Genomic DNA, 23082 nt, shown 5'->3' on the forward strand with positions numbered 1-23082 from the left:
ATAGCCTAAACCTTAAATAAAGTTTTTGAATAAATAAATCAAGAACTGTAATGAAATCAGATAAGATCAGGTGCTCCGGCACTCTGTGTAACACACTTTGCTTGGCTACTCTGTAGACGAGTGAGGGGTGTTACAAAACAAGTCTTAAGCTCCTAAAAACTTTTTTCACAAGCCTCAAACCACTAAAATTTCACATTCTTCTGTGTCAACTTAGTTAAGGTGCTGTAATACGAGAGAAGTCTTGAACAAACCGTCTATAATACCCTGCTAAACCCAAGAAACTATGAATCTCTGACACAGTTGTGGGTCTAGGCCAATGAAGCACTGCCTCACCTTTATTCTTATCAACGCACACCCCATCCTTAGATACTGTATGGCCTAAGAAAGCCACACTATCTAACCAAAACTCACATTTTGAGAACTTAGCCTATAGCTTGTGTTCTCGTAAGGTTTGAAGGACAATTCTCAAATGCTGCTCATACTCCTCCTTACTCTTTGAGTACACTAGAATGTCATCGATGAACACTATAAAAAATTGATCTAAGAAAGGCTTGAAAACTCTATTCATGAGATCCATAAAAGTGGCCGGAGCATTAGTAAGACCAAAAGACATTACAAGAAATTCATAGTGTCCATACCTAGTCCTAAAGGTCATCTTGAGTATGTCTTCTTTCTTGACCCTCAATTGATGATACCCAGATCGAAGATCAATCTTGGAAAAATACTTTACACCTTGAAGTTGGTCAAACAGGTCATCTATGTGTGGAAGAGGATACTTATTGCGCACAGTTATCTTATTCAATTGCCTATAATCAATGCACATTCTCAAAGATCCATCCTTCTTTCGTACAAATAACACAGGAGCACCCCATGGAGAAACACTAGGGTGAATAAACCCCTTATCTAGTAGGTCCTGTAGTTGCTCCTTCAACTCCTTAAGTTCTGCAGGTGCCATACGATAAGGTGGCATAGATATGGGCTCAGTTCCAGGAACTAAGTCTATACCAAACTCTACCTCTCGCTCCGGGGGTAAACCTAATAAATCTTCTAGAAACACATCAGGAAACTCCTTAACCACTGCAATATTCTCCAAACCTGCACCTTCTACCTGAACATCTATAACATAAGCTAGATACCCTTTACACCTCTTTCGCAATAATTGTCTAGCACTCACTACGGAGATAAGATTACTAGAGGCTATACTGCGATCTCCCTAAAATTGAAATTCTGTCTCCCCAGGAATTTTAAAGAGTACAACTTTATTATGACAATCCAATGAAACATGATAAGTGGCTAACCAATCCATGCCTAAAATCACATCAAACTCAAACATATCCAAAGAAACAAGATCTGCAGCTAATTTCCTATCTCCAATGTACACTATACATCCCCTATACACCATATCAGTGTCTATTGCATCCCACATAGGTGTTGATATAGATAAAGGATACTCTAACAAAGTAGGTGGTGTACTAAATCTCATGGAAAAGTATGGAGAAACAAAGGAATGACTGGAACCATGATCAAACAGTACTCTAGCATCAAATGAGCAAATAGGAAGTGTACCTGTCACTACTGCATTAGATGCCTGAACATCCTGCTGAGTCAAAGCAAAAACTCTAGCTTGACCTCTACCACCAGATATCTATCGCTGAATTTGAGCAAATCCTCTACCACCCTGTCCACGACCACCAAAACCCTGACTTCTACCACTATACTGTGAAACTTGTTGAACCTGAGAGGGAGCAGAATGTGTTGCTTGACCAGCACCCTGAGTTGTCTCACTAGTAGGACAGTCCCGTCTACAGTGTCCCAACTGTCCATAACCAAAGCATGCTCCAATGACCCAATGACAAGTGCCCTTATGTGGCTTACCACAATGCTGACAAGGAGTGGTAATAGGCTCAATGCTAATCTGGTTATACCGAGCATTCCCTGCATGTGTCCTCTACTCACATCCCTGACCAACTCCAGATTGATGTGCCCTATTGCCAACTGTAGACTGAGAACCCTACTTATTATCCTGATAAGAACCCTGATGACTTTGTCCTCTATTAAATCGATTACCTTGACTATCTTTCTTAAACCACTTGCGCTGCTCACGAGCCCAACGTTCATTATCATACATCTCCATCTGTCTAGCTCGATCAACCACCTCCTCATATTTAGGTAGTCATAAAGGAGCTACACGATCAATTAGCCTGTCTCGTAAGCCCCTTTCAAACCTGCAAGCCTTCTTCTCCTCATTTGGAATCAAGTGTTTACCAAAACGGGATAATTTGGTAAACTTCATCTCATACTCTGAATCGCTATTTTACCTTGCTTCAAGGTTTCAAACTCTAAAGCCTTAGCCTCTTGAACACTAGGAGGGAGAAATCGCTCCAAAAAAAGAGAGTGAAACTCAGGCCAGAGGATAGAACCTTCAGGTTGCCCATTCTTCTTAGACATATACCACTCACGAGCAACTCCCTTAAGCTGATTTCCTGCCAACATCACCATCCTAGCACTACTACAACCCATAGTGTCATAACACCTCTCCATGTCATCTAGAAAATCTAAGGGATCAGCTAATGCATCCTCTCCAGTGAACTCCTTTGGTTTTAGCTTGAGAAAGTCTGTAGAGTCAAGGAATCAAGCTCTATCCTAAGCTGGTGCTAAAGTAAAGCCAACCACTGGTTGTTGTGATTGAGTTGTAAGGTACTCAGCTATAGTATTAACAGCACGATTCACTGCATGCAATCCCGCTGCCAGATCTGCCACAGTAACTTAACCAGCCCTAGGTGCTTGAGCTGCAGTAGCTAATTAGAATGGTTGTGCCCCAGTCTTAGCCATAGGCGTCTGTTCAGATATCTTATTAATAGTTTGAGGTGGTACCTCCCTTGTTGGATCAAGGTTTGCACCATTAAGACCCTTGGCCCTAGTTCTCCTCTTACGTCTAACAAACCCAGGCACCTATTCATTTTAAATAAACAAGCATTAAATTTGAAAATGTGAGCCAAATTAAGACAGGTGAGAAGGTATGAAGGATGCAAACATCTAAAGCAATGATAAACTGAAAAGACATTAAGGATCCTATGCTCCGCAAGTTTACTAGACCTTGACCGAGCTCTGATACCAACTTTGTCACAACCCAAAATTCTGAACTGTGACCGGCGCATAATTTAAGTATTCTTAAATCATGCAAGCCTTATCAGAGTATCTTGAATGAAAACATTGTCACTTACTAATCCCAAAAATAGACAAAATCCAAATAAACAAAATGCTGAATAAACATCATAAATATCCCATAGGTAAACTGCGGAGTCTCTACAGATTTCAATAAAAGTTTAAACTATTCAATAAATCAAACTAATTATTAGCCCGAAAAAACATGAATTCGGGCATACCATGAAAACAAATCAAGGTTGTCCCTCTCCAGAAAATGGACTGAATATTTGGATCAGCTGCAGAATTCTCACGATGCGAAACAGATAATGACAGAGAAAATGTGGTTTGAGCTATATGCTCAGTGAATGATAATTATAGCACACAACGGAATAGGAACAGGCAGACGCTTGATTAATTTCACAATAAATTTTTTATTCAATAAAATTATGCTCATGCTGTCAAAATTATTAATAAAATAATTTCATAAAACATATATATATAATAAATTCATTCAATAAAAATTTATGGTATAGTGCACCAGGGTGATGATATCCCACATCACCAAAGGCGGATGGTGTAGCGCTACGGATATTAGATACCTTCCTCCTCCTTCACAGATATCAATGCATATGATACTAATGCAAACCATAAACTGCAATGATGCATGACTCGACAATGCAACCTAATACCGTGATAGTCCACACGGCGGGGCCAGATAACAGAAACAGATACTAGGCACAGGTACCAATTCAAAATAAAAAATCAATTTGTACAAATCAATCAAAATCAATAAAAAATTTCAGATAGCAAATAATAACTGACAGTGCAATTCGAATAGTGTATTTCAATAGTTTCAGAGAGTCAATAAAATCAAATCAATTCAGTAACACATCGGTAAATTTTATAGTCAAATATCAATCAATATAAATACATTAAAGGCCTATTCCCGGAATTCTAATGGGTCTAATGCAGAGATAGTTGACAAAATCAATTATTTAATCAAAATCAAAATAAAATTCAATAATAAAATAAAACTCTAGAAAATCACATATAAAATAATTATTAAAATATTGATTTAAAATTTCATTTAATAACAAACTTAATGCTAAGAAATTTTAAAAGGGACTAAAACGGTGCCATGTACTATAATTACCACTCACCTGGAACCTCCAAGATAATAGTTATTTTCAATGGAAGAGAGACAATTTCAATTGACTGATTGAATATTCAAATCTCCTACACACCCAAAATATTAAAAAAAAATATATCAAAAATAATAAAATAATATATATATATATATATATATATATATATATATATATATATATATATATGTATGTATGTATGTATGTATGTATGTATGTATAAAAGTATAACTGCCCACTGCAAATCCGCAAGTCCCATGTTCATCCACCGCAAATCCTCCCGTCCCGTCCCATCCCGTCGTGTGTGTATATATATATATATATATTGACTGATTGAATATTCAAATCTCCTACACACCCAAAATATTAAAAAAAATATATCAAAAAATAATAAAATAAAATAACATATATATATATATATATATATATATATATATATATATATATATATATATATATATATATATATATATATTTATGTATGTATAAAAGTATAACTGCCCACTGCAAATCCGCAAGTCCCATGTTCATCCACCGCAAATCCTCCCGTCCCGTCCCATCCCGTCGTGTGTGTGTGTGTGTGTGTATATATATATATATATATATAAACATGATGAATGGGATAAACTGATGAATGCGAATGGATGGGATCAATAAGATAAGATTTAATATATATATATATATATATATATATATATATATATATATATATATATATATATATATATATATATATATAACAATCAATTATTGTCCAACAGTAATTATGATCAACCCAATTCAGTACTAATGATCAAAGAAAAAAATAAATAATTTTCTAGGGTAGTTGTAACAAATCAATGAAAGAAAATAAAATAAAATTCACCCATTATTAAATAAAGAATGAGAATTTTTACCTTAAAAACAGAATCGAAGGTGATGAATAGAGAAGTAAAAATTTAGGGATTCTCTGCGCACATCAGATTATAAATAGTAAATTTATATATATATATATATATATATATATATATATATATATATATATATATATATATATATATATATATACACACACATATATAATAATAATTTAAAAGATAATGAAAATACCTGTTGAGAGTATTTGATAGGAAAAGGAGGTGACAAACAGATTTTGAGAGCAAAGTTTAGCAGAAGAGATGATTAGGGTAGATATATATATATATTTCAAGAGTTCTATTAGGTATAGAATGGGATAAGAGTTATTATTGAACTGGGTTGTTCAGATTGCAGATATATATTTAATTTCAAAAATAATATATATATCTAAAAATAAATAAGCAAACCATCCAATAAAATATATATATTTTTTATAAATATATTAAATTATTGTAAGCTAATTAAAATAAAATAATAATAAATAATAAATGTACATGGGTTTCCACAAAAATCATCTCTGAAGACGAAATGACCAAAATGCCCTCCGTTTGACTTATTGAGCTAAAATCGTTTGTACCAATTGAAAATTTTTTCTAAGCATTTTCTTGGCATTCTAATGCCATAGGAATCTCAATGACCCTTCTCTGGAGTCTCAAAAGTTATTTTATGAATTTTCCCCCGGGTCTATGGCTCCTAGTTGCAAGAACCGCAGCTTCCCACTGGGTTACCTATCATTAGGGCACCGGCTCATTTAACTTGGTTGTATATTATTTCTAAAATTTTTTTAAAATTTTTTTTGTTAATATTTGAGCTAATTATGGTTCCTCACTTTAGTTTAAATATTTTTCCGGACGTTCTAGCTGTCCGGACCAATACTGATCATCGAAATAGTAGAATGTACGAAATTACTACAGTGAGGGTGTTATAGGTATCATCAGAAGTAATTATAGGAGGTTTCATTAGGATGACCTTCTCAGACTTTGAAAGTGTAGGTGATGCATTGCAAGTGTTATGAAAAGGTATAATGGAAGAAGAACCTTATCCACCTGATAAACATCTAGTTGACCATCAGTGTATATTGTGTTCCTTACAAGAAATTCTTACAGGTGATTAAACTTAACCTGAATTCAATGATAAAGACTCAAATTAATTAGCAAAAGAAAGCCTATTAGATAATAGCATAATTACTAAAATAAAAGAAAACCAATTAAAGATAGTAAAATATAGAATTTACAACATTAAAATTGGGACCATGATTTGAGCCATATAACTGAGAAAACAAAAAATTTTCATCCTCTATGTATTGAAATTAGATGGATTTCAATACATTTTCATCACAAGAAATGAAAATTTGGGACATTTTAGCGTCATCCTTCTCATTCGAAACTTTGCCTCCTCTATCGCAATCAGCACCTCTTTTGGTTATATTGATCTTTGGTTGGTACTTCAAAATAATAATTGGTTGCCTTTAAATAAGTAGAGTTTAGTCTATTTTTAATACCAATAAACCATTTTAATTGCTCTCTTAAATACTAGAATTAAAAAGGGGGAAAAAGCATTACAAACATTGAATTATAACTAAAATAAAGAGAATTTACCTTAAATGTATTTTTGGAGATTGCGATGGAGGGATATCAAAAGCTATAACAAAAATGGAGAAGTAATTTGAGAAGTGGTCAAGTAATAAATAAATCAATAAATTACTTGAAATGCATTTTCAAGAATTAAAGATTAATTTGAGGAGTTGTCAAGTAATAAATAAATCAATTTTAATTAAAATGCGCTTATTTTTCCTAATTAAAATTTACCAAGTAGGAATGAGAAAATTGCTATTATTCTTTGTTTTTTATGAAAACTGTTGTCAAGTAATAAATAAATCAATTTTAATTAAAATACACTTATTTTTCCTAATTAAAATTTACCAAGTAGGAGTGAGAAAATTGCTATTTTTTTTTATGAAAACTACTTATTTTGAAATTAGAGAAAGATAATTAAAGGACGACATTTTTCCTTAAACAAACCTAAATTGAATCTTAATTTGAAGGAAAAAAACAATAATAAGCTTTTTGCTATGTAAAATGATTTATAGGGAAGGAGTTTGGGGATTAACCGTGAAAAAAGATGAGGAAACAATTAATAGTTCAAATAAAATTTGCTTATTTGGAAATTACAAAAGAATAATGAAAGGACAAAATTTTTTCTTTAAACATACCTAAATTAAGGAAAAAATTATAAATAGTAAGCTTTTTCATTAGCGGGAGTTTGGGGATTAAACAGTAAAAAGCAATGAGGAAAGAAAAAATAATATATCAATAGAATTTTCTTGTTTAGAAATTAGAGGAAAATAATAGAAGAACAAAAATAAGAAAAAAATATATAAAAATAGTAAACTTTTTAATTGACGGAAAAGTAATGAGGAAAGAAAAAAAAAGAATCAAATAGAATTTTTGAAAATTAGAGGAAAATAATGAAAGAACAAAATTAAGCAAATTGTTTCCCTTAAACATACCTAAATCAAATCTCACCAAACAAAATGACTGACTGCCGTGTAAAAGGATTTATAGATGGGATTTGAGGATGGAAAGGAAGGAGGTCACATGGGAAATAAGAAGTGTCATTTGTTTAAAAGTAATCTATATAAAATATATATATATATATATATATATATATATATATATAATAAATAAAACAAATTTAATTTATAAAAATTACTAAATAGAAGTGAGAAAATTAATCTTATTTTTTACTTTTTTATAAAATATGAAAAATATATTTAAAATTTATAAAAACTGATAGGGAGGAAAAAGAAAATTGCTCTTATACTCTGCTTTTATATATTTATATAAAAGGCAGATTGGTAGGTAGATATATATAATAATATATTAATACAGTAGGTCATATTTATCAGAACTTGAAGAAATATATATCTTAATCTTTTCTATGAAGTATCCAATCATTTATTTCCATATATTAGAGCAAAACCCCTTCCCATCTATTACGAAATGAAACGAATAAGTGGCCACGTTTCAAGCTTACCTTTTTGTAATTTTTGAACTGGGATAATAATAGATATTGGATAGGATATTTGAGAAAATTACTTTATTTAAATTTAATATAATTAGTAATTTTAATATTCAAACTCATTTGGAGCTGATTAAAATTTATTTTAGTTCAAGTTAAATTTTATTATTATTATTTAAATTTATTTAATTTTATATATTTTAATTAATATTTATATGAAAATATAATTTTATTAATAATTTATATTTTAAAAAATTATTAATCTCATAAAATATTTAAATTTCATTTTTAAAAAATAATATTTAAAATTTATAAATATTATAAATATTTAATTATTTATTTATATAAATAAATTCAAATTCAATGCGATTTTTATTTCATAAATGTTGTGTTTATATTTGTATATTTTGATTTAAAATTTGAATTTTAAATATTAAATTTAAAAATTTAAAAATACTTTATTTAAATAAAAAAATTCAAATTTTGAATTTAAAATGGAGGTGAGTTAAGTTTGAATTTCAAATAGGACAAGTTTATTAATTTTTTCAATTAAACATTGAAGTTTAAATAATTGCCAATTAAATTTCATGTTTGATTGATATTTTAAATTGACTCTAACGATCAAAAAACTGTTAGTATATCAACTACTATATTATCATTGAAGAAGTCACATCAGAAACCTCATATTTGTGTTAATTGCTAAAAAAAAATAAAATTTATCAATTTTTACAATTAAACTCTGAAATTTTTATAATTACCAATTAAATCTTCACATTTTATTGATGTTTCAAATTAACCCAATCATCAATATATTATTAGTATACTTCAACAAATCATAAATTATAAGCCAAATTTTATTCTACAAATACAACTACCCTATCCCATTCTAATCAATCTATGTATTTAAGCAAGCATTAACAAAACTAATTCACTGTTACTATACATATGCATATCAACATAATATAACCTTAGAAATAGAGCAAAATAAAATAAAATCAAATTCTTCCTCCTCTGCACAGTCAACTCTTTCTTCAAATAAACTATTTCATTATTTTTTTTTGTCAACACTTCAATTCTGCTTTGCATATCATTGTATCATTTTGATTATACCTTTTTACTGAGCTATGTCTATTTTTCAGTAATTTTATTATAAATCTCATCTAACTTTGTCACTTTTTCAATAAGAACATTTCTTTGCCGAAGTAAATATGTAAGTAGCTCCTCATTTCGATCATTGCAAAGTGAATCAAACCACTGTAGGAAAAAACAGTCATTCCCTAAATCAATTGCTCATTAATATCAGCTATCAATAAACTTATAAAATACAATTCCAAGTAAAATAGTCAAAACAAAAATTATTACAATTACCTGCCAAGCACTGCATACTAATAATTTTTTGATGATGGTGTCAATTTGAGTCATTAATAAAACATGTGGATTAATTGAAATTATGTAAACTTTAGAGTTTAATTATAAAAATTAGCAAATTTCATAATTTTTTTGGCAATTAAATCAGATTTGGAGTTTCTGATATGGTTTTTTTCAGTGTTGATATCTTAGCTAATGTGAAATTTTCGTTAAGTATACGAACGGTTTATTGATAATTGAATTAATTTGAGACATTAATCAAACGTGAGAATTTAATTGATAATTATGTAAATTTTAGGGTTTAATTGTAAAAACTAACAAACATCAAGGTTTTGGTAATTAACCATTTCAAATAATATAGTTAATATTATTATTTAAAATCTTTATTTTTTATATTTTTATATTTATTTTAAATTTGATCAAAATGCAAATTCATTCTTTTTAAACTCCTCAAACGAGGCATTTAATCCAAATCCAAATATACAATTTCAAATTCATGAATCCAAACACAACTAAAATTAATTTCAAATTCTACAACGATTATGTCGCTTCGGTAGTTGCCATCCCTATTTTAGAGGCATTAAACTAAACTCCTTTATCGATTTCTATTCAAACAAGTGCACTGTTCTCCGGAAAGAAATATAAGAGTCGTAAAATTGTAAACGAAGGAGTAGAGTTGCAATTGATTTTCTTATGAAGAAGAATCCAGCAAAGGTGCATCTTCTTTGCTTTCTATTACCTATCACTGCCTAGGGTTTTTGGTTATTTTCCTCAGTTATATATATTTTTGGGTCAAGTTCAATGCTTTATGTTTGGCTTCATTTCGCCATCGTTATTGAATGTATCTCGTGATCAAGTGCGTGTCATGTAAATCCTAGCAATCTCTTCTTGTTCATTTTATCCCAATTCCTATTTTGATTTTAGTAGGGACTGACTAAAATTTTTTAAGAATTTAATTCTACTCAATTTTATTTTTTTTAGTCGGTTATCATGAAAAATTTAATTCTTTTTAATTTAAAAATAATTTCATCTTCCTTTCTTGGAAAATTAAAATTTTATAACAATTCCATTCAATTAATTTCCTTTTAATCAACTATTATATTTAGAATGAAAGAATTTAATTATTTTTAATTTAAAAATAAATTCAATTTAAAATAAATAAAAATTAATATAATGGTGTGAGAATTCAACTAAAGAAAATATAATTCAAATATGGTTGTGTGAATTCAATCAATTTCTTTTTTATAAATGATTTATTTTACAGGAAACTATAAAATCTTCACAAGAATTTGATTACATTTAATATATCAACAGCCATTAAAAATCCCGCTTAAAACCAAGTATGGTCAGGCTGTGCCCCCTGTTGCTAGCTTGATCCCTAGCAAAAGAACTAGAACATTACGCTGCTTTTTGTCTGATCAAGACCAAGGAAAGAATCAAGAATTTCAAGAAGCTGTACCTAGAGGAATAAGAAAATCACATTTTGAGAGTGGAGCTTATTATAAGAGCACTGCAAATAGCTCTCAGGAGGACTCTCTAGTGTCATTACTCAAACAGCCTCTTTATGTTGGTCCTGGTGCTGTTCTCCAACTTGGTTTGCTAATCTATATTTGTCAAATTGGAAAATTCATGATTTAGACACATGGGTGGTTAATTTCTAATGATTTACACTGTGTTTGGGAGGGAGTTTTTGAAGGTAAAATATTGATTTTTAAAGTATTGAGTATGTTTGGGAGGAAGGTTCACTTTTTCAACTCACCAATTGAATTTGATAGCTTATCTTCCATTATCTTATCTCACCCTACTTCAAAATATTTTCCTTCACGCCATCCAAACACAATGTTATGGAGGGTTTAACCCACTACAATCTTTTATGCCTGGTGTACTCATTACATTTTCTTATTTGTGTCTTGATAGATCAAGACAAGTTGTATTTGATTAATTCTCTCGTAGAGCTAAGCATTACACTTGTTATTAGTTATATTGGTCTATATTTGGTGGAAGTCTTGGCCCAGCTATATTTAGCTTTTGTTCGGTTGCTTGCTGTTTGCTGTTAGATTGTAGGGAGGTTTGTTTTGTTTAGGTTTTGAGGCTGCTTTGTTGGCTTGGGGGTTACGCCAATCTCTCTCTTATCAATAAAATTCTTAGCTTAAAGAAAAAAAATTCCTGCTAATTAATCTGACTAGCACCCTTCCTGATTTTGATTTTGATTTTCTCCACCTGGGAATTTTTTTTATATGGCTTCTCTAGATCTGTTAAGCGAAGATAGTTCTTCACAAGAAAACTGTTCTCAAATGTTCAGATATGGAGGATAGTGTTCATAAGGTAACCAATTCTTCACATTATGACGTTGGTTCATCTGTCACATAAGAGGTGAAGATGTATCTGGTTTGTAATTCTTTTGAAAGCACTTATTTTCCGAAGTCGAAGTTTGAATGCAGTTCTAGGACAGGTGGAAGATGAATGCCATAGAATGTACACCTGTTGATCACATTGTTTTCAGCACAATTGGCTCCGATTATGATTCGAACTTGAAACCTCACAGTTATCAATGAGCGAAAGCTCATTTTGATTCATCGATTACATTTTGATGAATCTACATTTCATTCCATGATTTCCTTCTCTTCTTGTTTTGACAGGGTAACAAAGGTGAAAGCAAGGATATGATTGAGGTATTAAAAGTCTCAAAATCTTCAAACATGCAGAGCATGGATGCTGTTGTTCAAAAGAAATATCCTATTTATCTCAAAGATATTGCTCGAGGAGAAGAAAATATACAAATTCCCTTGGTGAATGAATATGAATCTCTGGAGTTACCAAACTTTTTGTACATAAAAAGTAATATGGTTCATAAAGATGCTCATGTCGATTTTTCACTTGCTCGTATATCAGATGGTAATTTTTGTGCAGAGTGTTATGGAGATTGTCTATCCTCAGACTTGCCTTGTGCATGTGCAGCAGAAACTTTAGGTGAGTTTGCTTACACAAAGGAGGGATTACTCAAGGAAAATTTCTTAGACGAATGCATTGCTATGAATTTGGAACCTAAAACAAAACACTTCTATTACTGTGAAGTCTGCCCTCTGCAAAATGATCTACATCAAAAGTTGAAGAAAACAAAACGGTGCAAAGGTCATTTAACTAGGAAATTTATAAAGGAGTGCTGGAGTAAATGTGGGTGCAGTAGGAAGTGCAAAAATCGTGTTGTTCAACAAGGCATTCAAGTGCCTTTGCAGGTAACAAGGATAAATTAAAATTTTTTTTATTAATAATGTTTTTTTTTTTTCCTTGTTTACAGATAAAGTTACTCTATTTATGATTTAGAAATTAAGGGTTCGAGTGGCTATACAGCCTCTGCAAAACAGGGGTAAGACTATATGCATCAGTCTTCTCTAGAGCACACAAGTGTGGGATGCTTTGGGTACTGGGAGGACAATTTTCCAATCAGAAAATTTATGAAAGAATTAATTGTTCTATAGATAGATATATGCATTGTCATAGGCCACTAAAATCTTCTCCTTGCCTTTACTTTTAATTTGGGTTATCTTTTTGTGAAAAATGGTTTAGGTTTATGGAACACCTGAAGGGAAGGGGTGGGGTATTCGATCTGTGAATGCCCTAAAAAAGGGCACTTTTGTTTGCGAGTACGTAGGGGAGATTGTGACGAATCAAGAGCTTTATGAGCGAAACAAGGAGAGGGCTGCTAAGCAGGAGAAACATACGTACCCAGTGCTTTTGGATGCAGATTGGGGTTCTGAAAGGATACTGAAAGATGAAGAAGCCCTTTGCTTGGATGCAACAGAATTTGGAAATGCTGGTAGATTTATCAATCACAGGTACTTCCATAATATTTCGTATTCTTCTCCCTTTCTCTCTATCACATATATCACATAATGGCCTAATACATCATTTCACACTTCAATTTTTTTTTTTAATTTTATTAAAAAAATCTTATGACACTCTAAACTATTATTTTACACTTAAGCTTTACTAAAAAATCTCGTAGCATGATATACATGACACATGATATACATCTTTGTTTCACCGAATATGGGCATGCTTACTCGTAATAGTTTTATATTTTTCATTTTTCATTTTCTAACAAAACTATTCCAATTTTCATTTTTGCTTCACATAATTAATAAAAAATAATTATTAACTATTTTTAAAATTTTATTTTATTTTTAAAATTTTATTTTATTTTAAAATTTTTAATATGTGATATTTTTCATAATAATATGATTACTTTTTATTATTTTAAATAATTATTTAAATTTAATCATGAAAAAGTTACAAAAAAAAATCATTATTATCATTTGGAAAACAATTGAAAATAGAAGTTATAAAAAAAAGTACAGAATAAATTAAAACTTTTTTAAAAATTTTAATTAAATTTTCAAAAATTAAAAAATTAATTTTCTCACATATTACAGTTTTCCAAAAGTAATAGGCTTTACAAATTTTTAGTGAAATATTTTCTATATTTTCTAACATTAAGTCATTTTTTGAAATTTAGCAAATTATTAAAAAAAAAAACCTTATATTGAAATCACTATCCTACCAAGATCATTAGTCACCCTTAACCATTGGCAACCAATAATCAGTTTCAATTTTCATGGACAACAACAATTTGTAATTTTTTATAATTTTTTTTCTCATTGTAATAATATAAAAATAAGAAGTTATTATAGGTTGAAAAATTTCCATAAATAAACTTTTTGAATGAAACTTGTTATTTTATTTCAAAAAAGTCCAAATGCCAAAAAATATATTTTTCTGTGAATTTTAAGTATGGCAATTAAATAATAAAAAAAATAAATCATTTTATTACGTCCATAGATAAATTATTTTTTAATTCTCATACATAATAATACATGCCAACTCAGTATTATTATTATTATTATTATTATTATTATTATTATTATTATTATTATATACCTAGTGAGTTTTAAACACGGTAAACTTTTAGGCCTGGCCGACTTCAATTCTCATTTCGTCGTTATATCTTCTTGTATGACTAGTAAAGATTTAATTGATTGTAAATATTTAACCTGAAAAGCCTCCATCTTCAATATATTAATTAGATGTATTTAATTTTTTTTTAATTTAAATTTAAAACGTTTAAAATTGTAAGCACTTTAAAACAATTAAATAATAATAATAAATGTTATTAGAGATTAAATAATAATTTCAAATGCTTTATCTAATAGAATTTTTTTGTTTTTACAAAAAAAAAAAAAAAAATTATTTAGAAGATTGATGGAAATTTGTAGGGAGAGAAAAAAAAAAGGATATTCATTGACCTAGAAAAGGCATTTGTTAGGTAGGACACTCATGAGGAGGGGACACAGTGAAGGGATGGTGGGAGGGAATCAAGATAAGTTTTGCTTAGCAGTGGGTCTAAGTCAGGCATTGGCCTTAAGTTTGTACCTAGTTACCTTAGTTATGAATAGGCTAACTAGTCATATTCAAAATGATATACCATGGTATATATTGTTTGCAAATGATATTATTTTAGTGGATGAACTTGTGAAGAAGTTAATCAAAAGTTGAAGTTGTGGAGGACTCTTGAGAGAAAGGGGCTTTAAGCTAAGCATAAGCTAAACGGAATATATGCAATGTGAGTTTAGCTTCCACAGGAGAAAAAAATATGAGGTTTGTTTGGATGGGGTTTTAATGCCCAAATGCAATCAATTCAAGTATAATATCATATAAAAGAATGGAGTTTTAGATGAAGATGTAGCTCATTGGATCAAAATAGGATGGATGAAATGTAAGAGTGGTATTATGCAATTGTAAAATCCCTAACAAAATGAAAGGTAAGCTCTATATGATTGTGGTTAGATCAGTGAATGTTGGACATCTAAGAGACAGCACACCCATAAGATGAGTGCGGTTGAAATGCAAATATTAAGAAGTATAGTAACACGATGTGATTAGATTCAAAATGAGTACATCTGATAGAGAATACATGTAGCACATATTCGAGATAAAATGAAGTAAAATGATTTGTTCATGTCCAACGTAGAGAATCAAATGCCTTAAATATTGATAGTAGTGGTGAGGTTGAAACATCATTAGGGATGAGTTGAAAAATATGGTTGATCATTTAGTTGCGAAAAAATACAGTTGCAATAATAATTGATAATTTTAAATTAAGAGTTTTAGATAAAAACATAAAAATGTTTTGGCCTTTTTACAATCGTTAGGACTTTTCCAAAATGTGGATTTCCATCTTAATTCCTTAATTCTAAATAGGCTCTAAGTTAAGTTGTAAACTAATATATATATATATTGTACATGCTATGTATAAAAGTGAGCTCGTACAAGGTGCCAACAGGAGCATAGCACTATTTGGTTAAAATTAAAAAATTTAACTAAATCAAATCAGTTTGGTTTTTTAATTTGATTATTTGGTCTTGATTTGATTTCGATTGAATTTAAAAAATTTTTGGTTTTGGTTTGGTAAGTGCAAAATAATTAAACAAATAGAATCAATTGACCTTTTAACCTCTACTATGCTACACTATTTTGCCTTCCTATATAAGTCAACCCTTCCCATTCTTCCCTATTACATAGTAGACATCCTCCTTTCTCTCTTCTTGTTTGTTCATTTCCCACAAACGTATGCTCAGCCTTCCTTGCTAATGGACCCTCGTCCACCTTCCTTGCCGACATCCTTTACAAAACTTTTCTCCTCCTTCTCCTTGAGTTTTTATGAGTTAATTGACTTTTTACTTTTAGATATTGAGTTTTTATGAGTTTTAAGTTTTAACTGACTTCTTACTTGCCGCTGTATATTTACTTTTTGTTCTTGTTATTGTGATTGATTTCTTATTGAGTTTATATATGTTCTACTGAGTTTGTATATGTTCTAGCTTTTGAAAATTGATTTCTTTTCTGTGCATATGGCTAGTGAAAAAACCAAATTGTTGAATCGAATAAAACTAAAATAATATGTTTGGATCGACTTTATCTATATTTCAACTCAAATTTTATACTGTAGTTTCTTTGATTCGATTTGATTTGGAGCTGAACTGACTAACTGCACAATCCTAGTGTAAGCTAAACGTTCGGTTTAGGAAAGTCAATGTCTATCTCATGTGTTATTGTTTTCTTTGACTTTAATGGATTATGTGAAAACCATTAAAAGGGGAGGAATGTCTTTAGCCACATGAGATTAAGGCTTCCTTAACTCTTAACTATATAGTTAACATAGGAATAACACCATTAGAAAGTTAAACTTCTCAATTTTGTAATTATTTGCTAATGCTAAACTAAACTATTACATGGTTCAGTTTGTAACAAAAGATTTGAAAACCAGTTTGACATTATTGCTTGTGAGCTATTATTTTGAAAAATCATGCATGCCATTAAAAATTGATTTTAATTTAAGCTTCATTTATTTCACAAAAAATAAATTCATATGAAAAATGTTTTCATAGAAATTGTTTTCTAAGAAAATATTTTCTATGAATATGAAAATATTTTTCATTGTTTGGTTGCAATATTAAGTTATATGTGTTTATGTTATACATGTATAATTATTTTCACATTTTAATAAAATTATCAAAGCTCAAAAAAAAATTCTCTTTTGCAAATTGGAAGTCATTTTCTTAAAAATGGATTAATTTTCTCTTTGACCAAGAAAATATTTTTTGTTGACTTATTTTCCTGAATACCCAAATGCTAATTTTTTTGCGAAATAAATGAAACCTTAAATTTAAAGTATTGTAATCATAAAACATAAAAAATTCAAAATAATTTTAAATTATTTTTTCAATAGCATTTATAAGTATTTTTGTTTAAAAAACAAAAAAAAAAGTGGGTTCAACCTCAATCACCTACAAGTTTTGTGGGGAGAAAAAGTTTGGTTAAAAAGTATTCTAATGCATATATAGGCTAATCATATAAGATAAACTACCATTGTATATGTTACAGAATTCAGCTTTTACTAGTTAAAAAAATTGAGCATTTATGTCCATTCTCAATTATAATGCACTCACAAAATTTTTATAGTTAAATACTTTATTATCATCAGATGCTATGATGCTAACTTGATCGAGATCCCTGTCGAAGTAGAGACTCCAGATCATCACTATTACCATGTATGCATGTGGTTTGGAAATTACAAGCATATTTTCTTTCTCCTTTTTTTTCTCCTTCAGTTGAAAATTTTTAAAATTTGCTTATCTTGCAGGTTGCATTTTTTACAACTAAAGATATTGAGCCAATGCAAGAATTGACTTGGGTAATTCTTCTATCTACTACTTAAACTATTTAGTTGGTATTATTTTGTAAATTTCCTTTATATGATGTGCAGGTATTATTAACTAAAAAAGTTATGTTTTAGTATTGAGTGTATGCATGTGTATATAAAATTCTTAATGACTAAATCAATAAGTCTTTGTTAGAAAGTAGTGAGATTAAAGAGAATAACTTTACACACCTTAATGTTTCTTTGATAAACAAGAATCTTGAAGCAGCGTGAAACTCAAATAGAAACACACTCCATACACAAAGATTGAAAATAAGGAGAGAAACCTATATTGGATTTTTATTGACAATAATTTATCTCCGAAATTATATGTAAATAAGGGCATTTATAGTGTTTTTACACTTATAAACCTAATAGGAATATGAAATTACTAAATAGGAACTTTAGATAAACTATAATACAAAAGGAAATCCAAAATAAAATAGGAAGAAATCTAAATGTTAGATGAAGTAGGAAAACAATAATAAGTCCTAAATAGAATATGAAACTTCCTAATTAATTATAATTTAATTTCTACAACTACTAGAAGTCTTCACTAGATATCCTAGGTGAATTAGGACTACTGGAGATTAAAATTAATTAAAAAAGCATTGTTGCCTTTTGTCCAGAGAATCTCACAGCTAGATGTGGGTAATCCCACAACTGGGTGTGGGATATGTTGCCCAAAAAATCAGCTTTACCCAAACTTACTAGAAATTGCTATTTTTCCCCCTTTTCACAATAGCATGCTTCCATTGTTGCTTGACTTGCTTCTTCACCCAAAAATGCCCCATATCATACTCCTTCACTTGAAAAAAAAAAAAAAAAAAGAACTCATCCTTGAGTTCGAATAATTTGCAATGAACCAAAAATATTACCATAACAACTTCCATACTATTCTCCCCACTTAGAATAAATTCTCTCTTGAATTTTGGAAGCAGAAGAGAATGAAAATCTTTATTGAAAATGTGCATCATATAACTTTCTAAGTTGATGTAGTCAATGGAGAATTAAACAAGATTGAGTTTATAGACTTCACCTTCGCCTTTGTCTTCTGAAAAACATTTGGACAAATAAAATTAACTTAAACAATAGGACATAAAGGATTAATAAATTTTTCCTTTGGAATCACCATGATTTGAGGTTGGACAACGAAGGCTCCAATTGTAATCTTAAGTTGCTTTCCTCCTAATTATTCATGAATAATTATTGACTTTTCCTCAACCTTCTGGAAGGACATCAACTTCCTTTCCATGAATTTTTCATATTCAAAATCATCATCATCATCCTCGCTTTCTTCGGATTCACAACAAATTTCCCTTTATTTTCAATAAAGTTCATAGTTTTCCTCCTTTCACATTCGTGTGACCTATGCCCTTCCTCACTGCATTTATAACATTTAATAGGAACTAGTTTAGCATAAGTATTTGTACCTTTAGGGAGATTGGAACTTGATGTCTTATCAACTCCACTTGTTGGATTTTCATTGCTTGTCTTCTTTCCCTTAGCAACACTAGGAGCACCATGGGAACCCTCTTCCTCTTTACCAACTACAACCCATTCATTGTCCTCATCATACCTTGGATAAGAATCATGGCTCACCTTTTTGTACTTCATCATCTATGCCTTTAACACCATATTCTTTGCCTTGGATAAAGTTGTCAGCACTTGGATACCAATTCTATCCCTAATTGGAGGTCTCAATCCTTTTAAATACCATGCAACATGTTGCCCCTTGAATTCATGGAGATTATTTCTTTTGGCTAATCTCATGAACTCGGCAGTGTACTCATAGATTGTTTGATTTCCTTGTTGACACCATTGGTACTTTTAGAAGAGAATTTGCTCATAATTTAGTGGTAAGAATTCTTGTTGCAATAGGTACTTCATCGTATACCATGTATGAACTGGACCTTTTCCTTCTCTCTCTCTCCCTTCTAGCTTGTAACCTCTCCCACCAAGTGAAAGCAAGCTGGCATGCAACTAATTTAGCTCACCTTGTTAGTTTTGTTTCCATGTAGTTAAAAAAACCTTTCCACATCTGCTATCCTATCCTAGAATTCCTTAATACTCAAATTCCTATCAAATTCCAACCCTTAATTGTTGCTTGCCCTCTCATCATATCCATGAACATCTCTCCTCCCATAATCACTTTACTGCCAATGCCTAAGATAATCATGGGGATCACAAATGTCCCCTCATCTGACTCTTCATCATAGACATATTGCCTACGAGAAGGAATTGGTCGATAAATAGGGTCACCATGAGTTGCACCATCTCTTGGCCTTCTATTTCCCACCCTATTCCTGCTTGCATTGGTTTCTGGAACCTCGAGATGGCCCATAATTTCTTGAAGACATCTTTCTATACTCTTAAATATGTGGTCTAGCCATTTCTCTAGGTGTTGTTCCAAACATTGCTTCATACGTTGCAATGCGTTATCCTTTTCATGGGCTCTAGCTCCTCAATCACCATCGTGAGAACCATTATCATCATTACCTCCATCAAGGTTAGACATCTTGATTAGGGTTGTTTTTCCCACTCTAATACCACCTAACACAGTATAAAACTCAAATAGAAACATACTCCATACACAAATAGTGAAAATAAGAAGAGAAACATCTACTGGATTTTTATTGATAATAAGTTGTCTCTGAAATTATATGCAAATAAGGGTATTTATAGTGCTTTTAGATTCCTAAACCTAATAGGAATATGAAACTACTAAATAGGAACTTTATATAAACTAAAATACAATAGGAAATCCTAAATAAAATAGAAAGAAATCTAAATGCTAGTTGGAGTAGGAAAACATTAATAAGTCCTAAAAAGAATAGAAAATTTCCTAATTAATTCTAATTTAATTTCTACAACTATTGTAAGTCTTCATAATGTGTCCTAGGTGAATTAGGATTGTTGAAGATTAAAATTAATTAAAGAACGTTGCTTCCTTTTGTCTAGAGAATCTCACAGCTAGGTGTGGGATATGCTGCACAAAAAAAAATAAAAATTTATCCAAACTTGCTAGAAACTGCTATTTTTCTCCCTTTTCACACAAGCATACTTCTTAATTAAGCTCATAGAATCAAATCTATTAAAGTTAAAGAGGCCATAAAGAACATGAAGATAGGTAAAGCTTTGTGGCTCAATGGTATCCCTATAGAAATATGGAAGTGTCTTAGGGAGGTTAGAATAGCTTGGTGAACCAAGCTTTTGAATGCATACTAAAATCTAGAAAGATGACAAATGAGTAGAGGAACAATATTTTGATTCTATCTTTAAGAATAAATAAGACATTTAAATTTGTACAAACTGTCATAACATTAAATTGATGAGTCATACGATGAAGCTATGGGAAAGAGTGATTGAATGCAAACTTAAAGACACTTTAGAGAATCAATGTGGCTTCATATCTAATCGATATACAATAGAACTTATTTTTTATCAAGAAGATTAATGGACATTTATAAGGAGAAGAAGAGTGTTCTCCACATGGTATTCATTGACCTAAAAAAGCATATAATAGATTATTGAGGGAAGTTTTTTGGTGGTTGTTGGAATATAGAAGAGTCCAACTAAAATACATAAATGTCACAAGGAAAATGTATAAGGGAGTGGCTACAAGTGTAAGAATAGTGAAAAGGGATACAGATGACCCCATAATAGTGAGTTTACATTGAGAAGCGGCTTTGAGTTCATACTTGTTTACCTTAGTCATGGATGTTGAATGAGTTAATCAAAAGTTAAGAGTTTTGGAAAAGAACTCTTGAGAGTAAAAGCTTTATAGTAAATAAAAGTAATATGGAATATACTCATTGCGAGTTTAACTCTCATAGAATGAATGGTGATAAGATTAGATTGGATGGAGTTTGGGTATCAAAATGCAATCATTTCAATTATTTAGTTTCAATCATCCAAAAGAATAGAGTAATAAATAAAGATGTAACATATAGGATCAAAACAATATGGATGAAAGGGAGGAGTATGATGAGTGTGCTATGCAACTGTAGGATCCCTGAAAAAGTAAAAGGTAAGTTTTATAGATTTGTGTAGTAAGGGAAACTTTGTTTTATACAAGTCAATGTTAAGCATCTAAAGTATAACATACATACAAGATAAATGTGTTAGAAAAGTGAATGTTAAGATGGATGTCTGGTAATACGATACTAGATAATATTAGGAATGATCATAGCACATATTGGGAATAGAATGGGAGAGATTTAGTAGATGATATAATCATTAACATCAAGTAATAATGAGATTTAGTAGTAGCGACGAGTGAGAGTGTGTGACTAAAACCATCCAATTTGATCAAATAACTAAGAATTTTGATGCACGATATATATCAAAATAAAATTTAGAAGTAGTTGATTGTAATAGTAAGGTTGTTTCTACTAGAATATGAAATGAAAGAATATGTTCAAAAAAATAGATAAATTTCAATAAATTTTCAAATTTTCAAAATTTATAGATAAAATTTTTGCAAAATTTGGAAATCTAGTTAATTATGCCAAGGTTTAAACATTTGGACTAGATTGCAAAAAAATGAAAAGATTTAGCTTATTTTTGTAATCAGGCCATTTAAAATTGATATGTTATTTAAAATCATAATAAATCCTATTTAAAACTATATTTTCATTGTTTTCTATAAGCAAATCTTGTTAGCTGCTTTATATATTCCCTTTTAACTTATGTAACCATGAATTTTTAACCGACTGTTAAAATTGTGTAATTTTAATACAAAACCTTAAATTTTTAATATTTTCTTACATATAAAATTTTGAATAGACACAATTTATACTAAAAACTCCAATAAATCTTAGATTTTTACTCTCAATCCTAAAGATTGCATCAGATAATTTATATATTTTATTTGCAGGATTATGGTATTGAATTTGATGATAAGTACCATCCAATTAAAGCTTTCAAGTGCAAGTGTGGAAGCGCATATTGTCGTGACAAGTCAACAAAGTTATCTTCATCTATTCGTTGAACTCGACACTTCTGTAGTTTAAATATTGGATACAACTATTAGTTGATATATTTAAGTACATTAAAATTATATCTAATTATTATTATTAAATAAAATAATTAATAAAAATATGTCATTATTTATTTCATTATTATTGAAATATATATATATATATATATATATATATATATATATATATATATATATATATATTAATTTGTTATACAATATATATAAAAATAAAAATATAATTTTTATAAAATATAATTTTTAAT

The 23082-nt window shown here is 29.9% G+C and overlaps 1 protein-coding gene across 1 annotated transcript; it reads left to right on the top strand.

The window, feature by feature from the left end:
* The first annotated feature begins 8704 nt into the window (after positions 1–8704).
* On the top strand, positions 8705–22828 carry LOC110647181 (histone-lysine N-methyltransferase SUVR4-like). The gene is made up of 8 exons (XM_058142376.1): positions 8705–8710; positions 10893–11172; positions 11636–11646; positions 12218–12814; positions 13146–13414; positions 17620–17686; positions 17779–17829; positions 22715–22828. Exons 1-8 carry the CDS (start codon positions 8705–8707, stop codon positions 22826–22828), a joined length of 1395 nt encoding a protein of 464 aa, XP_057998359.1.
* Positions 22829–23082: the final 254 nt, after the last annotated feature.

This window comes from Hevea brasiliensis, unplaced genomic scaffold (assembly GCF_030052815.1).
Source record: "Hevea brasiliensis isolate MT/VB/25A 57/8 unplaced genomic scaffold, ASM3005281v1 Scaf463, whole genome shotgun sequence".
In the NCBI taxonomy this organism is placed as follows: domain Eukaryota; kingdom Viridiplantae; phylum Streptophyta; class Magnoliopsida; order Malpighiales; family Euphorbiaceae; genus Hevea; species Hevea brasiliensis.

Bases quoted from the DNA above. Each gene is read 5' to 3' on its own strand.
- LOC110647181 (XM_058142376.1), top strand. The intron at 12,815-13,145 runs GTAACAAGGATA...AAAATGGTTTAG, and splicing joins GCATTCAAGTGCCTTTGCAG to GTTTATGGAACACCTGAAGG. The intron at 17,830-22,714 runs GTAATTCTTCTA...TTTTATTTGCAG, and splicing joins CAATGCAAGAATTGACTTGG to GATTATGGTATTGAATTTGA.